This window comes from Callorhinchus milii, unplaced genomic scaffold, assembly GCF_018977255.1.
Source record: "Callorhinchus milii isolate IMCB2004 unplaced genomic scaffold, IMCB_Cmil_1.0 Scaffold16, whole genome shotgun sequence".
Classification (NCBI taxonomy): domain Eukaryota; kingdom Metazoa; phylum Chordata; class Chondrichthyes; order Chimaeriformes; family Callorhinchidae; genus Callorhinchus; species Callorhinchus milii.
This window is the reverse complement of record NW_024704757.1, coordinates 2,041,742-2,060,011: the sequence shown is the minus strand read 5'-3', so window position 1 is coordinate 2,060,011 and position 18,270 is coordinate 2,041,742. Positions and strand designations below refer to the sequence as shown.

Below are 18,270 nucleotides of genomic sequence, written 5' to 3'. Positions count from 1 at the left end.
CACTCTGCCCCAGAAAGCTGTAGTTGCGGAATTAATTGGGATATTTTAAAGAGAGAGAGACAGAGGGCTGCAGAAGGATTAAGGAGGATGATGAAAGGGCATTGAAAGATTGAGATTGAAAGATCACATAATTGACAGCATCAAACTATAATTCAAACGAATCCCAGTGTCCTGGCCTTAACCATTCTTCCTGGCAACCTGTTCCACTTGTATTTCTTTACCCAGGGGAAAGGTAACATCACATCTGTCCTGAAATTGCCCATTTGCAACTCTAATCCTCTTGTTCTACTGTCTTGGTGCTTTGGCAAGCATTGATCTGAGTTTTTCCTGATAGGTGGGGTTCATAAAACGTTTCCTTGCTGTGAGTCACATCTGAAAAACCATATGCATATATTACAGGCAACTCAGAAAAATCCCCGTGGCATGACTCACAAAGAGAAGGAGTTTCTCTCTCCTGGTGTCCTGGCTGTAAATCCCCTGATAAAATCAGTCACTCACTTTATGACTGTTTGTGGGACATTGCTGTGTACAAATGAGCTGCCGAGTTCATCTACAAATCACACTCACACACTTCATAGTAATTCTTGTGAAGCGCTTTGGGGACACAGTGTGCTATATCAAATGCAACGATTATTTATTGTTAACTTTGCAGACCAGAAAGAACAGAAAGCTCCCCCTTCCCTCCACCAGGATCATGATGGGGGTAGAAATTCAGTCCGAATTACAAAGCTGGCGTCTTCATCAAATTAACTGAGTCGTTTTCCAAGAGCCGGGAAGTGGTGTTCCGTTCGTGTTCCAGCCGGGGATGGGGAGTCCAGGCTGTTAACCCGCTGTCCTCCTACCCCAGCTCTGGCACAGCCTCGATTGCTCCCTGGAGCATCACATAGCTGCTGTTACTGCTGACCAGCTGCTTGCTGGGGTTAGACTGCACCTGCTCCAGCTTCAGGGAGGCAAAGGGGCTCCAGCCAGAGCTGACAATCCGCACCTCCAGCTCCTCCAGGATCCGCAGGGAATAGGTCAGCTCCTGCTCACTGCACAGGAGACACAACACAGTCGCCTTTCTCACCAGAGAACAACATTCAGGGAACTCAGGACTGTCTGTACAGCACAATCGTGAGTCACAGGCTCTCCTCCCAGTTTGCAATTCACTCCACACGGGCTGGGCTGTCTGGTCTCAGCAACCCAACCCCCCACCCAACCCAACACCACCAGCCGATTGTGCGAGGAGACATCATCTCAACATGAACCGCGCTGTATAGTTGTTATACCTCCTCTCACTCTACCTCCCCCCATCCCATTTCTCCCTCTCTCTCTCCCCACCCCCCCTCACTGCCCGTGGTTTGCGCTCTTCAGTACACTGATCACAGACAAATGGCAGAGACCCCCAGCGCCCCAGAGCAGAACATTTACCTGTACATGGTAAATAGCACTGGGATGCCGTAATCTCGCAGCAAGAGCAGCGTGGGCAGCCATCCCTCCGTCAGACCCTGGGAGGCATGGAAACCTGGCACAGAGACAGCACAGTTAGACCCACACGTCACCAGCTACCAGCACAGGTCACAATCCATTTCCCGCAAATGTCTGGCACCTCAGTGATTAGAAAACTCGGATCACACGCAAGAGGACCTGGTTCGATTCCCGGGCAGGGCGAAACGCTAGGCAAGTTTCCTTACTCCACAAGCCGTTGTTTATCTAGAAGTAAGTAGGAATCAGGTTGTTAGTTGACTGTCGGATCGCTTTGTGGGGATAATAATCTCTCCCTCAAAAAAAATTTGGACACTCAATCCACGACTCTTTGTGGAACACTGCTGGGGGCAATTGGCTGCTGGGTTTCGCTCACAAAATCTACAGTCAATTCACTTTACAGTATACTCTGTTATAAGCTGATGATTTTACACTAGGTGCACTTGGTGATCACACTAGGTGTATCCCAGCAGAAAGTGTGCAGCGACGGCCACCAACACCCCCATTCCGGGCGGAAGGTTTCCATCGGAGAGAGACTTTGTTGCAAAGAAAGAACCAGCATGAGCTGGTCAGGAGTTTTCAGTGAAACCACTAGTGACACCTGGTGAGGGGTTTGCACAACAGCAGTAGCAGGGAATCAGGCAGCCGCTGGAAAGGAGAAGAGTGTCGTGTGGAGCGGAGAGAGATGACAGCTATTTTATTCAGGGACAGAGAGAGAAAACCTCCTCCTAGACTGTCTGCAGAAGCGACTCAGAGACACAGACAGGAAAGAGGAAGACACTGAAGCAAAAGTACAAGGAGTTCAGATCGATGTACACAAAGCAGTCGCCATTCTCTCCCAGAGGAAGGATTGGATCACCTTTGAATCCGAACTACACGTCCCTGGTTGTATGTATGATATATCACTTTGGTTGTATGAAAACATTAACTTCATTCTGAGGAACGGTGGTCAATCTCTTGTATTACATCGTGAGGAACTCATAAACTTACACTGTGAAGCACTAATATCATGTCTAAACAACATAAGGCGATATATCAAATATTATTAAAATACAATGTTTTAATTGTGAAGCAGCAATGAAAGCTCAGTGGACTTCGCTCGCTGCACTGTGCATACCATTGGTTATGAATCTTTGCATTCCATTCTCTAACACAATGGCTGTATTCCATTGCTATTTCCTCACTCAAGCCCATCTCTCACACACAAGCGCAAACACAAACTTGTCCAGCTGGGACCACCCCACCCTTTGGCTTGCAGGGTTAACAGGAGTTGAGTGGGAAGAAGCACTCGCTTTGCAAGCAAGAGACCTGGGTTCGATTCTCAGCAGGGTGAAACCTTGGGCAAGTTTCCTTACTCCACACGCCTGATAATAATCCCTCAAGAGAAAAAAAAATAATAATTTGGTCACTCAATCCATGACTGTTTGTGGGACGCTGCTATGCGCAATTGGCTGCCGCGTTTCGTCCATAAATATTCAATTCACTTTACAGTGTATTCTGTGAAACGCTTTGAGATGTCTAGAAGACGTGATAAGGCAGCATATCAAATGCAAGGATTATTATTATTAAGAATCCCTGTCCTCAGTCTGTCCCTCCAAGTCCTGCCGACAAGATATCAGTGCCCTGGAGTACTGCACACCCGCCTGGTTCAGGAACCGGACTAGAGAACAACAGAGAGTCTGACTGAACTCGAAATTCCATTACCAAACATGTCACTTATTTGGGGGGTCAGCCAGTTGTCTTATACATAAAGATGCCCATCACCATGCTTAAGAGTATATCCAAACTGAGAATTCCAAGCATCCCACCTACACACATGGAAATTCCAGAGATAGAATTAGAAAGGAGAGATGTCGGAATGGAATCCGCAGCTCCAACTGGTGGAACCGTCGACAATAGGAAACATGTCACCTTGGAGCCAGTCAGTTTCAAGGAGACCCTGCTGACCTCATGGTGAATGGCAGAATGGCAAGGTTGGTGAGACTCAGAGCCAAAGCTATAATCCATCCGAGAAATCTAAATACAACGGATTCATCAAAGCAACAACTGCGAGACTGAAACTCTGACAGGAAACCTAAGCCACAATACTGCAAATTCTCTGCTTTGTCCTCTTAGGTCAGGGAGAGCTGACCGACTCCCACAACACTACCTGTTTTTTTTTGGTGGGGGGCAGCTGGACATCTGACACACACAAACCTATCAGCATGTTTTAAGACTAAAATCATCGAACCTACACATGGAAATTATCGAGATATTTATTGGAACGGAATATGCACTCTGTCCTGGAGGGACACATCCTGGTTACTGTAGAGTCCTGTAGCTCGGTGGTACAAGTCTTCGCCTCGCAAGCGAGAGGTCTGGGATCATGTGCCTGAAACACCACTTTAAGATCCACTGAAATCAATGAGATCTCTCTGCAGATCTCGGTCTCACTAGGGTCAGATAGAAACTACATTTGCACACTGCACACCACCTGTTAGTCCCGGGCACAGATGCCCAGAAACTCTAAACTGGCAGCGCTTCAAAGTTAGCTCATCACACTGCATCCATCAGACACAGAGAGCACGATAGAAACAGGCTTACTCAAATAATAGCAAGCTGAGAATTATATAGAACATTTACAGCACGGAAACACGCCCTTCAGTTTAAATCATCCATGCTCCATACGAGCCCACTAGTACAGCCTCCATTGCCTTTTCCCGCATGTTCTCAGTGGCTAAAATAAAAGGACATTCAGCCTTTCACCATCCTCTGGCCCACTAATTAAAGACAACAGGTCATAACTGGAGTATGTGCAACACATCATCAGCCAGATAATCAGCCTTAGTGACCTGGACTTGCTACCAGCCACATGAGCTGAGCTGTTAATCTAACCCAACAATTACCCAACACACGGGCAGACTGCCAGGAAACACAAGCCACCACAACATTGGGAGCAGAAATCCTGCATTTGTGGGTTCACTTTCACAGAGAGATTTTTATTTATTAAAAAAAGGGAATTTTAGGATCAATCACCACTGGGGAGGCTCCTGCAGACTGGAAACTTATGGTTTGCATATTCAACAACAAACAATTTTCATTTAGATAGCTCCGTCTGCGTTGGGAGGATGTTCACAGAAATCTGACCTGTGGGGAGGTGGGAGAAAGAAAATGTCACCAGAAGCACGGTTGAAAAGAAAAGTTGGGCTTAAGGTGGTGGGGGATAGGTGGGATGGACTTCCAGAGAGCAGGGGCAGAATGGCTGAAAGCTTGCCCGCTGATGGTGGGGTGGATTACGATTCCTGTAGCCTAATGGTTAGCGGGAGGACCCAGGCTCAACTCCGGGGGTGGGGGCAAAACCTTAGGCAAGTTTCTTTACTCCACACGCCCCGGCTTACCTAACAATAAGTTGTTAGTTGTTAGTCGATTGGGGCTAAATCCTTCAAAATTGTTTTAAAAAATTGGTCATTCAGTCCACGACTGTTTGTGGGACACCGCTGTGCCCGATTGGCTGCCTCGTTTCACCCACAAAATATACGCTCGATCCACTTTATAGCATATTCTGTGAAGTGCTTTGAGACGTCTCAACAATGTGATAAAACAACAACAAAATGACATTTATAGAGCTCCTTTCACGTTATAATAATAATAATAATCCTTGCATTTGATATAGCGCTTTTCACGTCGGGAGGACGTCCCAAAGCGCTGAACAGTCAGGTGTCGGGGCCCGACCATGGGGGAGGGGTGGGGTAGGGTTGAGGGAAGGCAGAGAGGTGGGAGGGTGACCAACTCTAAGAGAAGGGTCTTGAGATCGTCCTTGAAGAAGGCAGGGGAAGAAGCGAGGCGAAGGGACTGTAGGTTGGAGTTCCAGAGTGTGGGGTCAGAGAGGCTGAAAGCCCGGCTACCGATGTTAGGGCGGATCGGGCGGGAGACATGGAGCAGGCTGGAGCCCACTGAACGGAAAGAGTGGACCAGTTGGTAGGGAGTCAGCAGGTCAGAGAAGTAGGAGGAGGCAAGGCCATGGATGACCTTGAAAGTGAGGACAAGGATCTTTAACTCAATCCTCTGGGGATGGGGAGCCAGTAGAGTCGGTCGAGGGTGGGAGTGATGGGGTCACAGAGCCTGGTGTGTGAGAGGACACAAGCTGCAGGACAGAGCCTTGAAGTTGAGGTGGGAGGAGAGGCGGTGGAGGAGGATTGAATGGTCCACGGAGCCAAAAGAAGCGGAGAGGTTGAGGAGGACGAGGAGGCAGAGGGAGCACTGGTCACACATGGTCAGGATGTCGTTTGTGACCTTGACCAGAGCAGTTTCCGTGTTGTGGGCAGCACAGAAACCCGATTGGAGGGGCTCATGGAGGGAGTGGGAGGAGAGGAAAGAGCGAGGCTGGGAGGCAACAGCTCTCTCAAGGAACTTGGATAGGAAAGGGAGGTTTGAGATGGGCCGGTAGCAAGATAGCTGTGAAGGGTCAAGGGAAGGTTTCTTCAAGGTGGGGGTGATAATGGCTGTTTTGAGGGGGGAAGGAACAGTGCCAGATGACAGTGAGAGGCTGATGATGTCGGCGAGTAGTGGGGCAAGGGGGTGGAGCTTCATGGAGGATATGGTGATGAAGACAGAGGAGGGATTGATAGGTTCAAAGGTGTGGAAGGAGGGATGGGCAGTGGCAGCTGAGCAGATTCCCTTGATTTTGGACTCGAGGAAGTCCAGCATTTTCTCGCAATGGGAGTCGGAGGAAAGTATCTGCGAGGCGTAGCGAGGAGGGTGGAGGAGCCGTTGGTAGTGGAGAACAGGAGCCTGGGGTTGCCTTTCGCCTCCAGAATTAACCTGGAATAGAAGGACGATTTGGCCAAGGCAAGAGCGGAGCGGTAGGTTTCGATGAGGTCCAGCCAGATGTGCCGGTGGACCGTTAGGGCAGATTTGAGCCAAGTGTGTTCGGCAGCCGCACCTGGCCCTTAAGCGAGCAGAGGTGGCTGGTTAACCAGGGTGAGAATTGGGAATAGGAGGCAGTTCGGGAGGTGAGGGGGGCAAGGGCGTTGAGTATGGTGGAGAGGGTACTGTGGAGAAGAGTAAGTGCAGCGAGTGGGTTGGTGCGAGAGGTGGGCCAGAGGGGGAGGAGTTCAGAGGACTCCAGGGCAGCGGAGAGGGATTGCGGGGAGATCTTCTTCCACGGGCGGTAGAAGATGGTGGTAGGTTTGGAGGCAGTGGGTAGAGGGATATAGGAGTTGACACCCTGAATATGAGGGTCACCCCACCACCACAGCGGTTGGGGAGTGGGGCATGGTGGTAGGTGTAGCCGGGTGTGGCTTCAGTGAAGGGGAAGGTGTCACCTGGGGTAAAAGTGCATATATCAAATGCAAGGATTATTATTATTATTATTGTTATTAAGTAAAGCTGTCAGAGCCACAACTGGTAGCTGGCAGTCTGAGCCCAAGAAATAATAATAATAATAATCCTTGCATTTGATATAGCGCTTTTCACGTCGGGAGGACGTCCCAAAGCGCTTCACAGAACACACTGTAAAGTGAATTGACTGTATATTTGTGGGCGAACGCGGCAGCCAATTGCGCACAGCAATGTCCCACAAACAGTCGTGGATTGAAAATGACCAATTTATTATTGTTTTGGGTTTTGGAGGGATTATTATTAGGCTCTGTGTGGAGTAAGGAAACTTGCCCAAGGTTTCGCCCTCTGCCTCGGATTGAACTCAGGTCTCTCACTTGCAAAGCGAGTGCTCTAACCACTGAACTACAGGACTCCAAATGGAAAATAATGGGAATCATTCATGAGAAGCAAAGATCCAAAAATAACTAAAATAAACCTCAGTCAGTGGGGATTCTGAAAAGGAAAACCGTGTCAGACAAATCTCAGACTCGTTTTCTGTGAGAGGTGACGCCATACCAACTCGACACAGAGAAGCCATGTGACTCGAGTTTGATATATGGGTAAGACAACTGTCCTTGGCATCTACGTCCAGAGGGATGGATATACCTCTGCAGCCCCTGTGGTGGGGCAGACAGGGCGTGGACATGAAGCAACGAGTTAGGGGAGAGCTCCGCTCACTCCTCACCTGCCTCCTGCTCTCTCCAATGGTTGGTTAATCCTGTGAAGGCATTACAAGGATACATGTGGGCAAGCAACAGGGCGTCTCACAATAGGAGCCACACTATATGTTCTGAAAGTAGACATGTACGGCAGGTTTTACAGGGTTCTCTCTGCTTTGCTCTGACCTTCAATAAATTACTGCCCAAAAGATTGATGTCTTTATTGCTCTCTTTTTATAGAGCCCAGAGATCCATTTGAAGGAACTGCCAGGAAGAATTATTAATGATATCCAGCTACATCTGTTGCAGGCATTCTCAAATCAGCTGCTCTCTCGCTGACTAGCAATTACTTGTGGCTTATGCTCTGGGTTAGAAGAGCCTTGTAAAATGGCAGCATTATAAGAACGAGCTATAACTGTTGCAGCTACGCTTGCAACCAAAGGATCCAATATGGAATGTAGATTGACACACAGACAACAACAAGATTACATTTGTATATAGCCCCTTTCACGTTGGGAGGACGTCCCAAGGCGCTGAAACACATATAGACATTTCATCTTTATCTATACTCATCTGGGAGAACTCCGTGGAAGGACTTCTTATGGGAGGACTTAGCGTTTTAAAAATGTAATTTTGTTGTTGTTGCCGTGGCTTAGCTTCGTCCGTGTTCTTTATTTTGGTGGAGCGTGCATCAACCATGGTTGTACAGTCCACCTTGCTAAGCCAGTCCGGAACCTTGGTGTCTTGTTTGACCCTCAACTATACTTTCTACCCCACTTCCATGCCATCTCTGCCTTCCCCCACAACATCGCCCGGTTCTGCCACTGTCTCACACCGCAGGCTGCCAAAACCCTCATGCACACATTCATAACATCCAGGCTTGAATACGCAAACTGCCTTCTTGTCGGCCTCCCCAACTCCTCCCTCCATAGGCTGCTGACCATCCGGAACTCTGCAGCCGTGTTCATGCAAAACGGAAAATAACTCATGAACAATAGGGGATACCCAAAAACATGTCACTCCCAGGTGCAAGACCTTTCTGATGAGGTATAAGTCATGTCTCTACGCCAACCAGTTATTGAAATCCTTCTTGAAGCACAGACGGACATTGTTTTATGTGTGTGTGTGTGTATATATATATATGATCCTTGCAGTGACTGTATTTGTGAGCGAACATGACAGCTAATTTGCGCACAGCAATGCCCCGCAAACAGCCATGGAGTGAATGACTGATTTAATTGGAGGCATTGTTGGCCAAAACACAGGGAGAGAGAAACCTTCTTCTCTTTTTGAATAGCGCCACATGATCTTCAACGTCCACCTGAAGAAGAAGAAGATGGGAGCTCGGTTTAACGTCACATCCGAAGAGGAGTGCTAGCTTAGACTATGCCAAACGTGACTCAACTGTAGAATTTTAATGATTCTAATAATAATAATATAATAATCTTTGCATTTGATACAGCGCATTATCACATCTTCGAGACGTCTCAAAGTGCATCACAGAATATATTGTAAAGTGAATTGACTGTATATTTTGTGGGCAAATGATGCAGCCTCTCAGGTTCTCAAACGGGCAAATGCTCTCATACAAGTCGGAATTTCAGGTCATACATTTATCATTGGCCTGTAACTGGAGATCGAGCTCCGTGTTCCAGCAAATCTTTTCTCAGTTCCTGCCTCTTGAAGTAAAGTTACCGACCCATTGAGCAACATGGGGATATGCAGGTACCTCGCTCATGTCCTCAACTGATGCGATTCCTGCTCGTTGCTTTAAGAAAAAAGCTTTAGGAAGGATGTCAGGGACTTGGAGAAGGGTGCAAAGGAGATTTACCAGAATGATACCAAGGATGAGGTATTTCAGTTATGTGGACAGACTAAAAGAGGTTGGGATTGTTCTCGTTAAAGCAGAGAAGAGGTAATTTAATAGAGGTTTTTAATTTGTTTTTGGTAGAGTAAATAAGGAGAAACTGTTTTCACTGCCTGGTGCGTCCGTAACCAGAGGACAGGTTGAAGACAATTGACAAAAGAACAAGAGGGGAGACGAGGAGAATTGCAGGGAGTTTTATGCAGCGAGTTGTTACGATCTGGAATGCACTGCCTGAAAGGGTGGTGAAAGCTGTGCCCAATTGGGACATGTTCAATAATAATGTTCAAAAGGGAATCGAATACTTGAAAAGGAAAAAGTTGCAAGTCTATGGGGAAAGAGCAGAGGGAGTGGGACGAATTGGAAAGCTTTTTCAAAGAGGCACGATGGGCTGAATGGCCTCCTTCTGTGCTGTAAGACTCATTATCATCATCATTGTTATAATTACCATAATTATTACCTGGATGAAATCCTATGACAAGGTCGGGTCGAGCAGCCCGTTCCATCTCCACCATGGTTTCCCAGTAAACGTGGTAAAGCCCTTTCCATCCGCTCAAGTGCACGTGACCCTGGCCGGCGGAGATTGTAAAGGGGCTTTGATCGCCGGCCCCTCCACCACTTCGGGCCCGATCAGGACCACCTCAAGGCCCTGGTTGTCTGGAAATGCTCGTGCCAACTCATCGTAGTCTGTTCTCCTGGCGTCCAGGGTCTCGGTGTGAGAGGCCCCGACCACGTGGACGGTGACGGGAGCCTGGGACGGGGCAATGCCAAAACCGCAGAGAGCGAAGCCAATAGTGATGGGCCGCGTGTGGAAGTCGCTGGTCACCCGTCTGATAGACGCCACAAGCTCCTCATCCTCCGGACGTGGCTTCCCTGCGTTTGCCCACAGGATGTGCATGTACCTGCAGCTCAGAACGGCGCCCAGCTTGGCATCAAGGTCCTCCTGCATCAAGAACCATTCATCCCAGCCTTTCACCTCAGCCATGGACCTGGTCCATTTCCCGCTATGGAAAGGGATATCACCTGGAGAGTGAATGACAGGAACATTAGAAAGAAAATATTTTCCAGGCACGGAGGAGTTAGAGTGTGGAATGATCCGCTGGGAGCTGCGGCTGAGGCAGAATCCAGATTAGCTTTCAAAAGGGAACCACAGTAAACCTCACAAATATCAGTTGGGACCATACATTTAATATGACTTCTGCAAAGTACAAGTTATGTGAAACGTATAAACAATAGGAAATTCATAGGGCAGAGGTACGATTTAGGCAATTATACCATTTATACAGATCTAACTTATGTGAGTTTTGCTGTAGACAGATATGCAAAAAGGAATAAACTAACCAGCGGTGCGGATGGGTGGGAGATGGGGGAGGCAGGGAGTACTGAGAGGATTGCTCTTCAAAAGAGCCGGCACAGACACAATGGGTTGAATGGCCTCCGTCTGTGCTGTATACTTACGGTGGTTGTAACACATCATTGAAGGTGGTCAGCATTAAAAAAATCATAATTAGGAGACCGTTGAGTTTAATAGCAATCGTAACGCTTGTACTCTCGTGTCTGGGTCAGCAGGTTGTGAGCTCAAGCCTCATGTGGGACTTTCAGCTCACAAGTTCATGCTGACCCTCCAGTGCAGTGCTGGGGGAAGCTGTATTTGTTAGGGTCCATTTACCTGAAAGATACCTGACAGTGACAGTCATCTTACACGTCAAATTCAAAGTTTCCTTCAGCACAGAGAATTACAAATATAGACAAAACACACTTACATTATGGAGCGGCCACTGGAGTCTGCACTCAGAATAAAAACGTTACTCACGCGGAACGGTATCTGCTTTTGATACCTGTGAAGACGAGCCATTCAACCAAGCGGTCTATTGCAGCCAACTTTAATTTCTTGCACAGCCTCTTGTGCACTGACCAGTTTGCTCTCTGACATTCCTGCCCACAGTAGTAGACATTCTGGCACCTACAAACCCAAGATGGTAAAACAAGGCGTTTGGCCATTTTCCTTTGTTGTTGTGTTGTGCACAAATTAGCTTTCACATTCATATAACCAAATAAACAAAAAAAATTGCATTTATATGGTGTCCATCGGGCAGGGTAGGACCTACTTAAATCTTGGGAGATTTATACCAGTTTTCAGAGCAAAGTGTTCTTTCAATACCGTTGCTCCACCTCATCAACAACCTGCATTTATACAGTGCCTTTCACCCCAGTAGCATCTCACAAACCCCTTCAAGCCTCGATCCACCCGTCTACTTCCCTCTTGAAACTCACAATGGACTCTGCCTCTCCAAACCTGACAGAACCTTCCATGTCGCAAAAACTCAGATGAAAAAAAATTCTCCTAAACTCTCCTTTCGCTCTGCTTATGACTATGTTATAACTATGGCTCCTATTTACTGATCTATCAGTGGACATTAGCCTACAAATACACAGTCACTACACTTTACAGTAAACCTTACTAAACCAGTCCAGACCATGGGGTCTTGTTTGACCCTCAACTATCTTTTTTACCCCACATCTGTGCCATGACCCGCTCTGCCTTTCCCCATCTCCGCAACAACACCTGGCTCTGCCACTGTCTCACCCTGCAGGCTGCTGAAACCCTCATACGCTTTCATTACATCGAGGCTTGATTACGCAAACTCCTTACTTATCAGCCTCCCCAATTCCTCCCTCCATAGGCTGCAGGTCATATAGAACTCTGCAGCTCGTGACCTCTCCCGCACCGGGCTCCGTGACCCTATCACCCCCATCCTCGCCCGACTCCACTGGCTTCCCATCACTCAGAGGATACAGTTCAAGATCCTGGTCCTCACTTCAAAGCCCTCCATGGTCTTGCTCCCCCCTACCTCTGCGACCTCCTAACCCTCTATCATTCTGCTCGCTCCCTCCACTCAGTGGGCTCCGGCCTGCTTCACGTCCCCCGCCTTGCCCACCCCACTATTGGTGGATGGGCCTTCTGCCACTCTGCCCCCACCCTCTGGAACTCCATCTCGCAGTCCCTCCATCTCGCCCCCTCCCTTGCCTCCTTCAAGATCCATCTCAAGACCCTCCTCTTCGACCGTGCTTCAATCTCCCAGCTTCTCCCCTTGCCCTCCATCCTCCCCGACCCCCAGCTCGGGTCCGTAACTCTCTGTCCAGCGCCTTGGGACGTCCTGCCGACATGAAAGGCGCGCTATACAAATGTAATTTTGTTGTTGTTGTAAACCCTGTGAAGCGCTCGGAATTGTTTCAATGATGTGATAAGGCGCCGTATCAAAGGATTAACATACATTTCCGTCAGGTTGCTGTTGACCTACCTTTTACAACGCCGGAGAGCTCTAGGGTCAACCAGCGCTTCGGGCAGCTTTTTGCATTCTGCACAGAATTTGAACGTGTCTTCCATCCTCTGAAACATGTCGTGGTAAGTGCGGATTCCAAAATCTGCCGCAACTTTCTGTCCTTGCAGAGCTTCTCTGCACAAAACAGAAGTTCAAAACGTGGGGGTGAGGCTGGAATGCAAACCCAACCCCACAAAACACAGCCTCAACAATAAGATCATCTCATTTCATCCAAAAAACAATTATGAAAGGGCTTTGCAAGAGCTTTCCAATTAGTCCCACTCCCCCACTCTTTTTCCAAACCAATTTTTTTCTTTAAGTAAATATCACATTCCCTTTTAAAAATTATTATTGAATCTGCTTCCACCACCCTTTCAGGCAGTGCATTCCAGATCGTAACAACTCGCTGCGTAAAAACATTTCTCCTCGTCTCTCCTGTGGTTCTCTTGCCAATTATCTGAATCTGTCCCCTCTGGTTACCGACCCACCCACCAGTGAAAACACGCCTCTGTCAAAACCTCTCATAATTTTGAATACCTCTATTAAATATCCCCTTAATCTTCTCTGTCCTAAGGAGAACAATCCCAACCTCTCTCTATCTTGAGAGAGACAGAGACAAAGACAGAGGAGAGAGACACACAAAGAGAGTTTCCTCTGCATGAACAAGTTCCTCCTAAACTCTCTTTAGATTGGATCTACCACTTGCTATCTAAGATTTATACCCACTAATTTCGGAGTCACCAACAAGTGGAAACAATCCATCAACATCCACCTGATCAAATCCTTTCATAATCTTAAACAGGTCTCCTCTCAATCATCCCAACTCGAAAGAGAGAAGCTCTAACCTGTCCAATCTTTCCTAATAGTTGTACCTGCTCATTCTGATAACATCCTTGTAAACCTACACGGTATTCTCACACTGTAATAGCTGAGCTGACCATAGAACAGTGAGAACAGCCAGCGAGACAGGGTTACAGTGGTTTTATTTCACCTTACGTGTGGAATGAATGACACAAAGACTTATCCTTTGTTTACCTGTAATCGTCATAGTTTTTCATGTTTAGCTTCTGAAGGATAACTTTAGAGAGTCCTGGGACATTGCTGTCCATAGCAAAGAAGCCAAGTGCATCAGTGTAGACACTATCTGTGCCAGGACTTTCACCTTTCAGGTTAGGAGGCTTGGCTTTGGTGTGGGTCTTGGCTTTGGCTTGTGCCATGCTAGTGTCCTTCCTCCTAATCTAGAGGAAATGGTACACTGGTTAGACATGTATTGTGACCACTAATTTCAGGGACCCGCCCTCAGATAAATTTACATTCAATAATTGCTCACACAGCTTGATTAAACGTTGTGGGGTGCAGTCCACCATATATATAAAATTTGGTCATTCAATCCACAACTGTTTGTGGGACACTGCTGTGTAATTAGCTGCCGAGTTTCACCCAAAAAACATACAGTCAATCCACTTTACAGTACAGTATATTCTGTGAAGTGCTTTGAGGCATCTCAATGTAATAAGCTGCTATATCAAATGCAAGAATTCTTATTATAAAACAAGCAGAGTTTCAGTTAATCAAATTCGCCTACAAAATGCACAGTCACTACACTTTACAATATATTCTGTGAAGCGCTTTGAGACATCTCAACAACATGATAAGGCACTATATCAAATCAATTATTATTATAAAACCAGCAGATTATACAGACTGGTGATACTTTGTTACCCTGAAAATTATTAAGACTTTATTTTAATGCATTTCTTTTTCCAGTCTCTCTGCAGTATGTGACACCTATGTGCAATGGCAGCCCAGCCGACAGTATTCAACGCTGTAGTAGTGATATCCAGACAATTGGTGTGAGCCCAGAAATATTCCTTGGAATATGTGTCTGCCGTGTTTAATGAAGGCAGGTGGAGAATGCTCAGCCTCTGCAAATCTTTATCTATAGGGTCAGTGAGTCACTGCTACACCCTTCTCTCTTTCCTGTCCTCACAATAAGAAACATATTCTCTTGCTGGACTGCTGATAATTTAATCTGCAACTAACTACCATACTAATCTGAACTGTTGATTTAATGTCTTGTCCCTGCGTTAGTTGCATAATTACCAAAGCTTCAGCCCTGCACAGCTGTGTAAATAGGCGCTCACAGACCAGTCGCCACTGACAGGTTTGCATTCTCCATTGAACATGAGATCACATTAGCGCAGCGAGTGCTTAGCCGCTAGATATCTCTGGTGCGCGGAGCTGAGTCTGGTTACAGCTCGACTCTGAGGATATACAAACATCTGTTCAGTCTGCATGGAATCACTCCCCCCACCCCCTCCGCCCACCTGCACCCCAACACCACACGACTCAACGTTAGTGCAATATTTTAAACGGCTCTGTTTAACCGAATGTTGCGCTCCTGATGTAGTTCTTCCATTTTAAATTATTCAAGTTACTTACAGTAATAATAATCGTTGCATTTGATACAAGCATCTTATCAAGTTGTCGAAAGGTCCCAAAGTGTTTCATGGGATTTTACTGTAAAGTGTAGTGACTGTGCATTTTTGTAGGTGAACTAGACTAAATCAAATGCTGCTTGTTTTATAAGAATCCTTGCATTTGATAGTGTCTTGTCATGTTGTTAAAATGCCTCAAAGCATTTCACAGCATATAGTGTATTGTAAAGTGGATTGAATTTATATTTTGTGAGCGAAACCAGCTAGCCAATTGCGCACAGCAGTGTGCCACAAACAGCCGTGACCAAATTATATATTTTTTGTAGGGATGTTGAAGATTTACAGTAACTACTTGTATTCATATGGCGCTCTTTATGTGGCGTAGCGTCTCGGAGCGCTTAACAGCAAATAACAGGACAAATTCCTCTAATGCACATGTACCAATTAGAATGGCTTTAATGCTTTTGTTTGGGCATTTCTCCTGCGAGGTTCCTCCAGTTGAAATCCAGCACAAGATCAGGGGAGAGTCTGGATATGGATTTGGCTGCACTTTATTCCAATTTGGAGGGTTTGCACAGGAGATTGGAAGATTTCAAACTAAAAGATTGGATCAAAAGACAAAAGGGTGGGTTGGGAACCAGCCAAGCCCAGTGGGGAACTATCCTGAATATTTTGCAGTCGGTCAGTCTCATTGGAAAGGGAGGGTTTGTGGATAGTTTGGGTTCCCTGAGACAAGTAGTGCTGAGGCTAACATAAACTTTGTGCCTGACAGAATCCATTGCTTTATTTAAATTGTCGCCTTTCAAACCCACCTTCAACACAAGTCCGAGTTACACATTCAAACGGGTTTCGCCAGAATTAATTGTTAATTAATTGGAAGAACATCGGGAACAAGTCAACTTTCTTTCAAAAAATAAATAAATTTTATTTTTTTAAAAAAAGCGTTTGAAAGTTTTACATGTTAAAAAGATGTTTTTTTTTTAAAAATTGAACTAAATTAAGTTTCTTTAAACTTAAAAAAAAAGATAAAATTCACATTAATTCGAGGAGAATTTGATGAAATAAAATCGCATTTGGTTAAAAGGAACTAAACGCGATTCTTATATTTTTTGCAACCTTTTGAATAAAAAACTCCACAATTAAACACAAATTTTAATCCTCTATTACTTTATATATATCTCAACACATCAACAATTAAATTAATCCCCTTTTTGTACAAATATATATATATATAAATTCTGTATACACATATATATATATATGTATAAGTCAATTGCTTGTAACAAATTAAAAGTAAATGTAAGAATTTCTTGATGAAATTCTGCAAGCAGCACTCACCGTTTCGAGTTTCTGATGCAGGTTTAACTCCGACTTTGCAGTCAGTCAATATACTGACTTCCTCTCCCTCTCCCTTTCTCTTGAGTGCTCATTCCTAAAAATACACTGGGGAAAAAGGGACACCGAATGCCTGGCCAAAATGATAAACCATCGGGGTGGACACACGTCTCCCTCTGGGATCTTTTTTTAAAAGGAAAAAACAATTGGTCGTATGGCATCTGAGAGCAGCTCACACTGACCATCAATCACATTGTGCTTAATGCTGGAGCCCTGCTCATTGTCCCCAGTTAATACCAGTCCGACAATTCCAGCTGTTAGTAATAATAATAATCCTTGCATTTGATACAGGGCCTTATCACGGTATCACGCTTTTTGTGGGCGAAACACAGCAGCCAATTGCACACAGCAGTGTCCCACAAACACCAGGGATCCAGTGACAAATCATTATTCATAATTTTTTTTGAGAAAAAAAACAACTAAAAGTCTCCAAAGGGAAACAATAAATTAGTTTAAAAAAACAGGAGGAATAAAATTCTGTTTATTTGACATTTCACCCAGGACATACTGTAATATTTATTTATAAAATTTATAAAGCCTCTTCATGTTTTGACCAAAGAATGCACATTGATTGATCATGTTTTACCACCATCAGTGAAGAGTGGCTCCAGCCACGATGGAGCACTTGAAAACGTCAGTGCACATTTAGCAAGTTCTTGAATTTGTTTCTTTTAAGAACTACAGAATAAATGGCTTCAAAATCTGAGTACAAGAACTTGCCAAATTCTGGGTGCTCTGCGTCTGAGTAAAAACGAGCGAGTCTAGATCCGGGTGGAGTTTCACCCCATTCGTGTTGTGCGCTCCATTTTGTGAGAAAACACTGAACTTGAGCAGAGACAGAGCGTGAACCTACTGCGTGATCATTGCATTGCAACAGATTATAATAATAATCCTTGCATTTGATATAGCGCCTTATCACTTTGTTGAGACGTCACAAAGCGCTTCACGGGATATACTATAAAGCGAATTGACTGTATATTTTGTGGGCGAAACGATTATTTTAGCAAATGATTCCAAGAGCCAACCATCACCTCTTCAAATGAATACTGTCAACATGTATGTGACTAAACCCAGGATAACATACAGGCACACTCCAGGCAGTGTTAAAATGTATTATTAGACATGATGCATTTCCAGCATTTATATCTCTGGGATCTGGAACGGAGTCCAGCTGGATGATGGGTTAGAAGTTTCAGATGACTTTTGCGGGGTCTTGTGTGACATTAGCTTGGAAAGCACAACCTCATTCCCAGTTAGTCACGGATTCACAACACAAACCTGCCCTGCAGTAAGGCTCAAAATTGTCAATCTCACTCAAGGGCAAAGTCACTGATGACATTCTGACCATCTGTGATCAGGGCTCCCTCTGCCTCTTTGTCCTCCTTGACCTCTCTGCCAACTTCAACACTGTCGATCACTCCATCCTCATACACCGCCTCTCTTCTTTACATAATCTTCGCGGACCTGCCCTTGCCTGGATCAAATCCTATCTCTCTCATCGTCTCCACTTTGTTGCCTCTAACAGTTTCTCCTCCAGTCCCCGCACTGTCACGTCTGGCGTCCCCAGGGCTCTGTCCTTGGCCCTCTCCTCTTTAATATCTACATGCTCCCCCTTGGTGACATCATCCGCAGACATGGGGTCAACTTCCATACGTACGCGGATGACACCCAACTCTATCTTTCTGCCTCCACCCTCAACTCCAAGACCACTGCTGTCCTGACAGACTGTCTGTCCAACATCAAGTCCTGGATGAGGGCAAATTTCCTAC

At 45.8% G+C, this 18,270-nt stretch overlaps 1 protein-coding gene across 1 annotated transcript; it reads right to left on the bottom strand.

Moving 5' to 3' along the window:
* Nucleotides 1-613: 613 nt before the first annotated feature.
* Nucleotides 614-16,735, bottom strand: LOC103188266 (putative protein MSS51 homolog, mitochondrial). Its single transcript, XM_007908201.2, is given in 8 exon segments — nt 614-1,031; nt 1,411-1,504; nt 9,806-9,925; nt 9,928-10,368; nt 11,184-11,308; nt 12,648-12,803; nt 13,704-13,906; nt 16,445-16,735. Coding segments are annotated over 7 exon segments (1,311 nt in total). The 5' UTR covers nt 13,886-13,906; nt 16,445-16,735; the 3' UTR covers nt 614-838.
* Between the last annotated feature and the right edge of the window lie 1,535 nt (nt 16,736-18,270).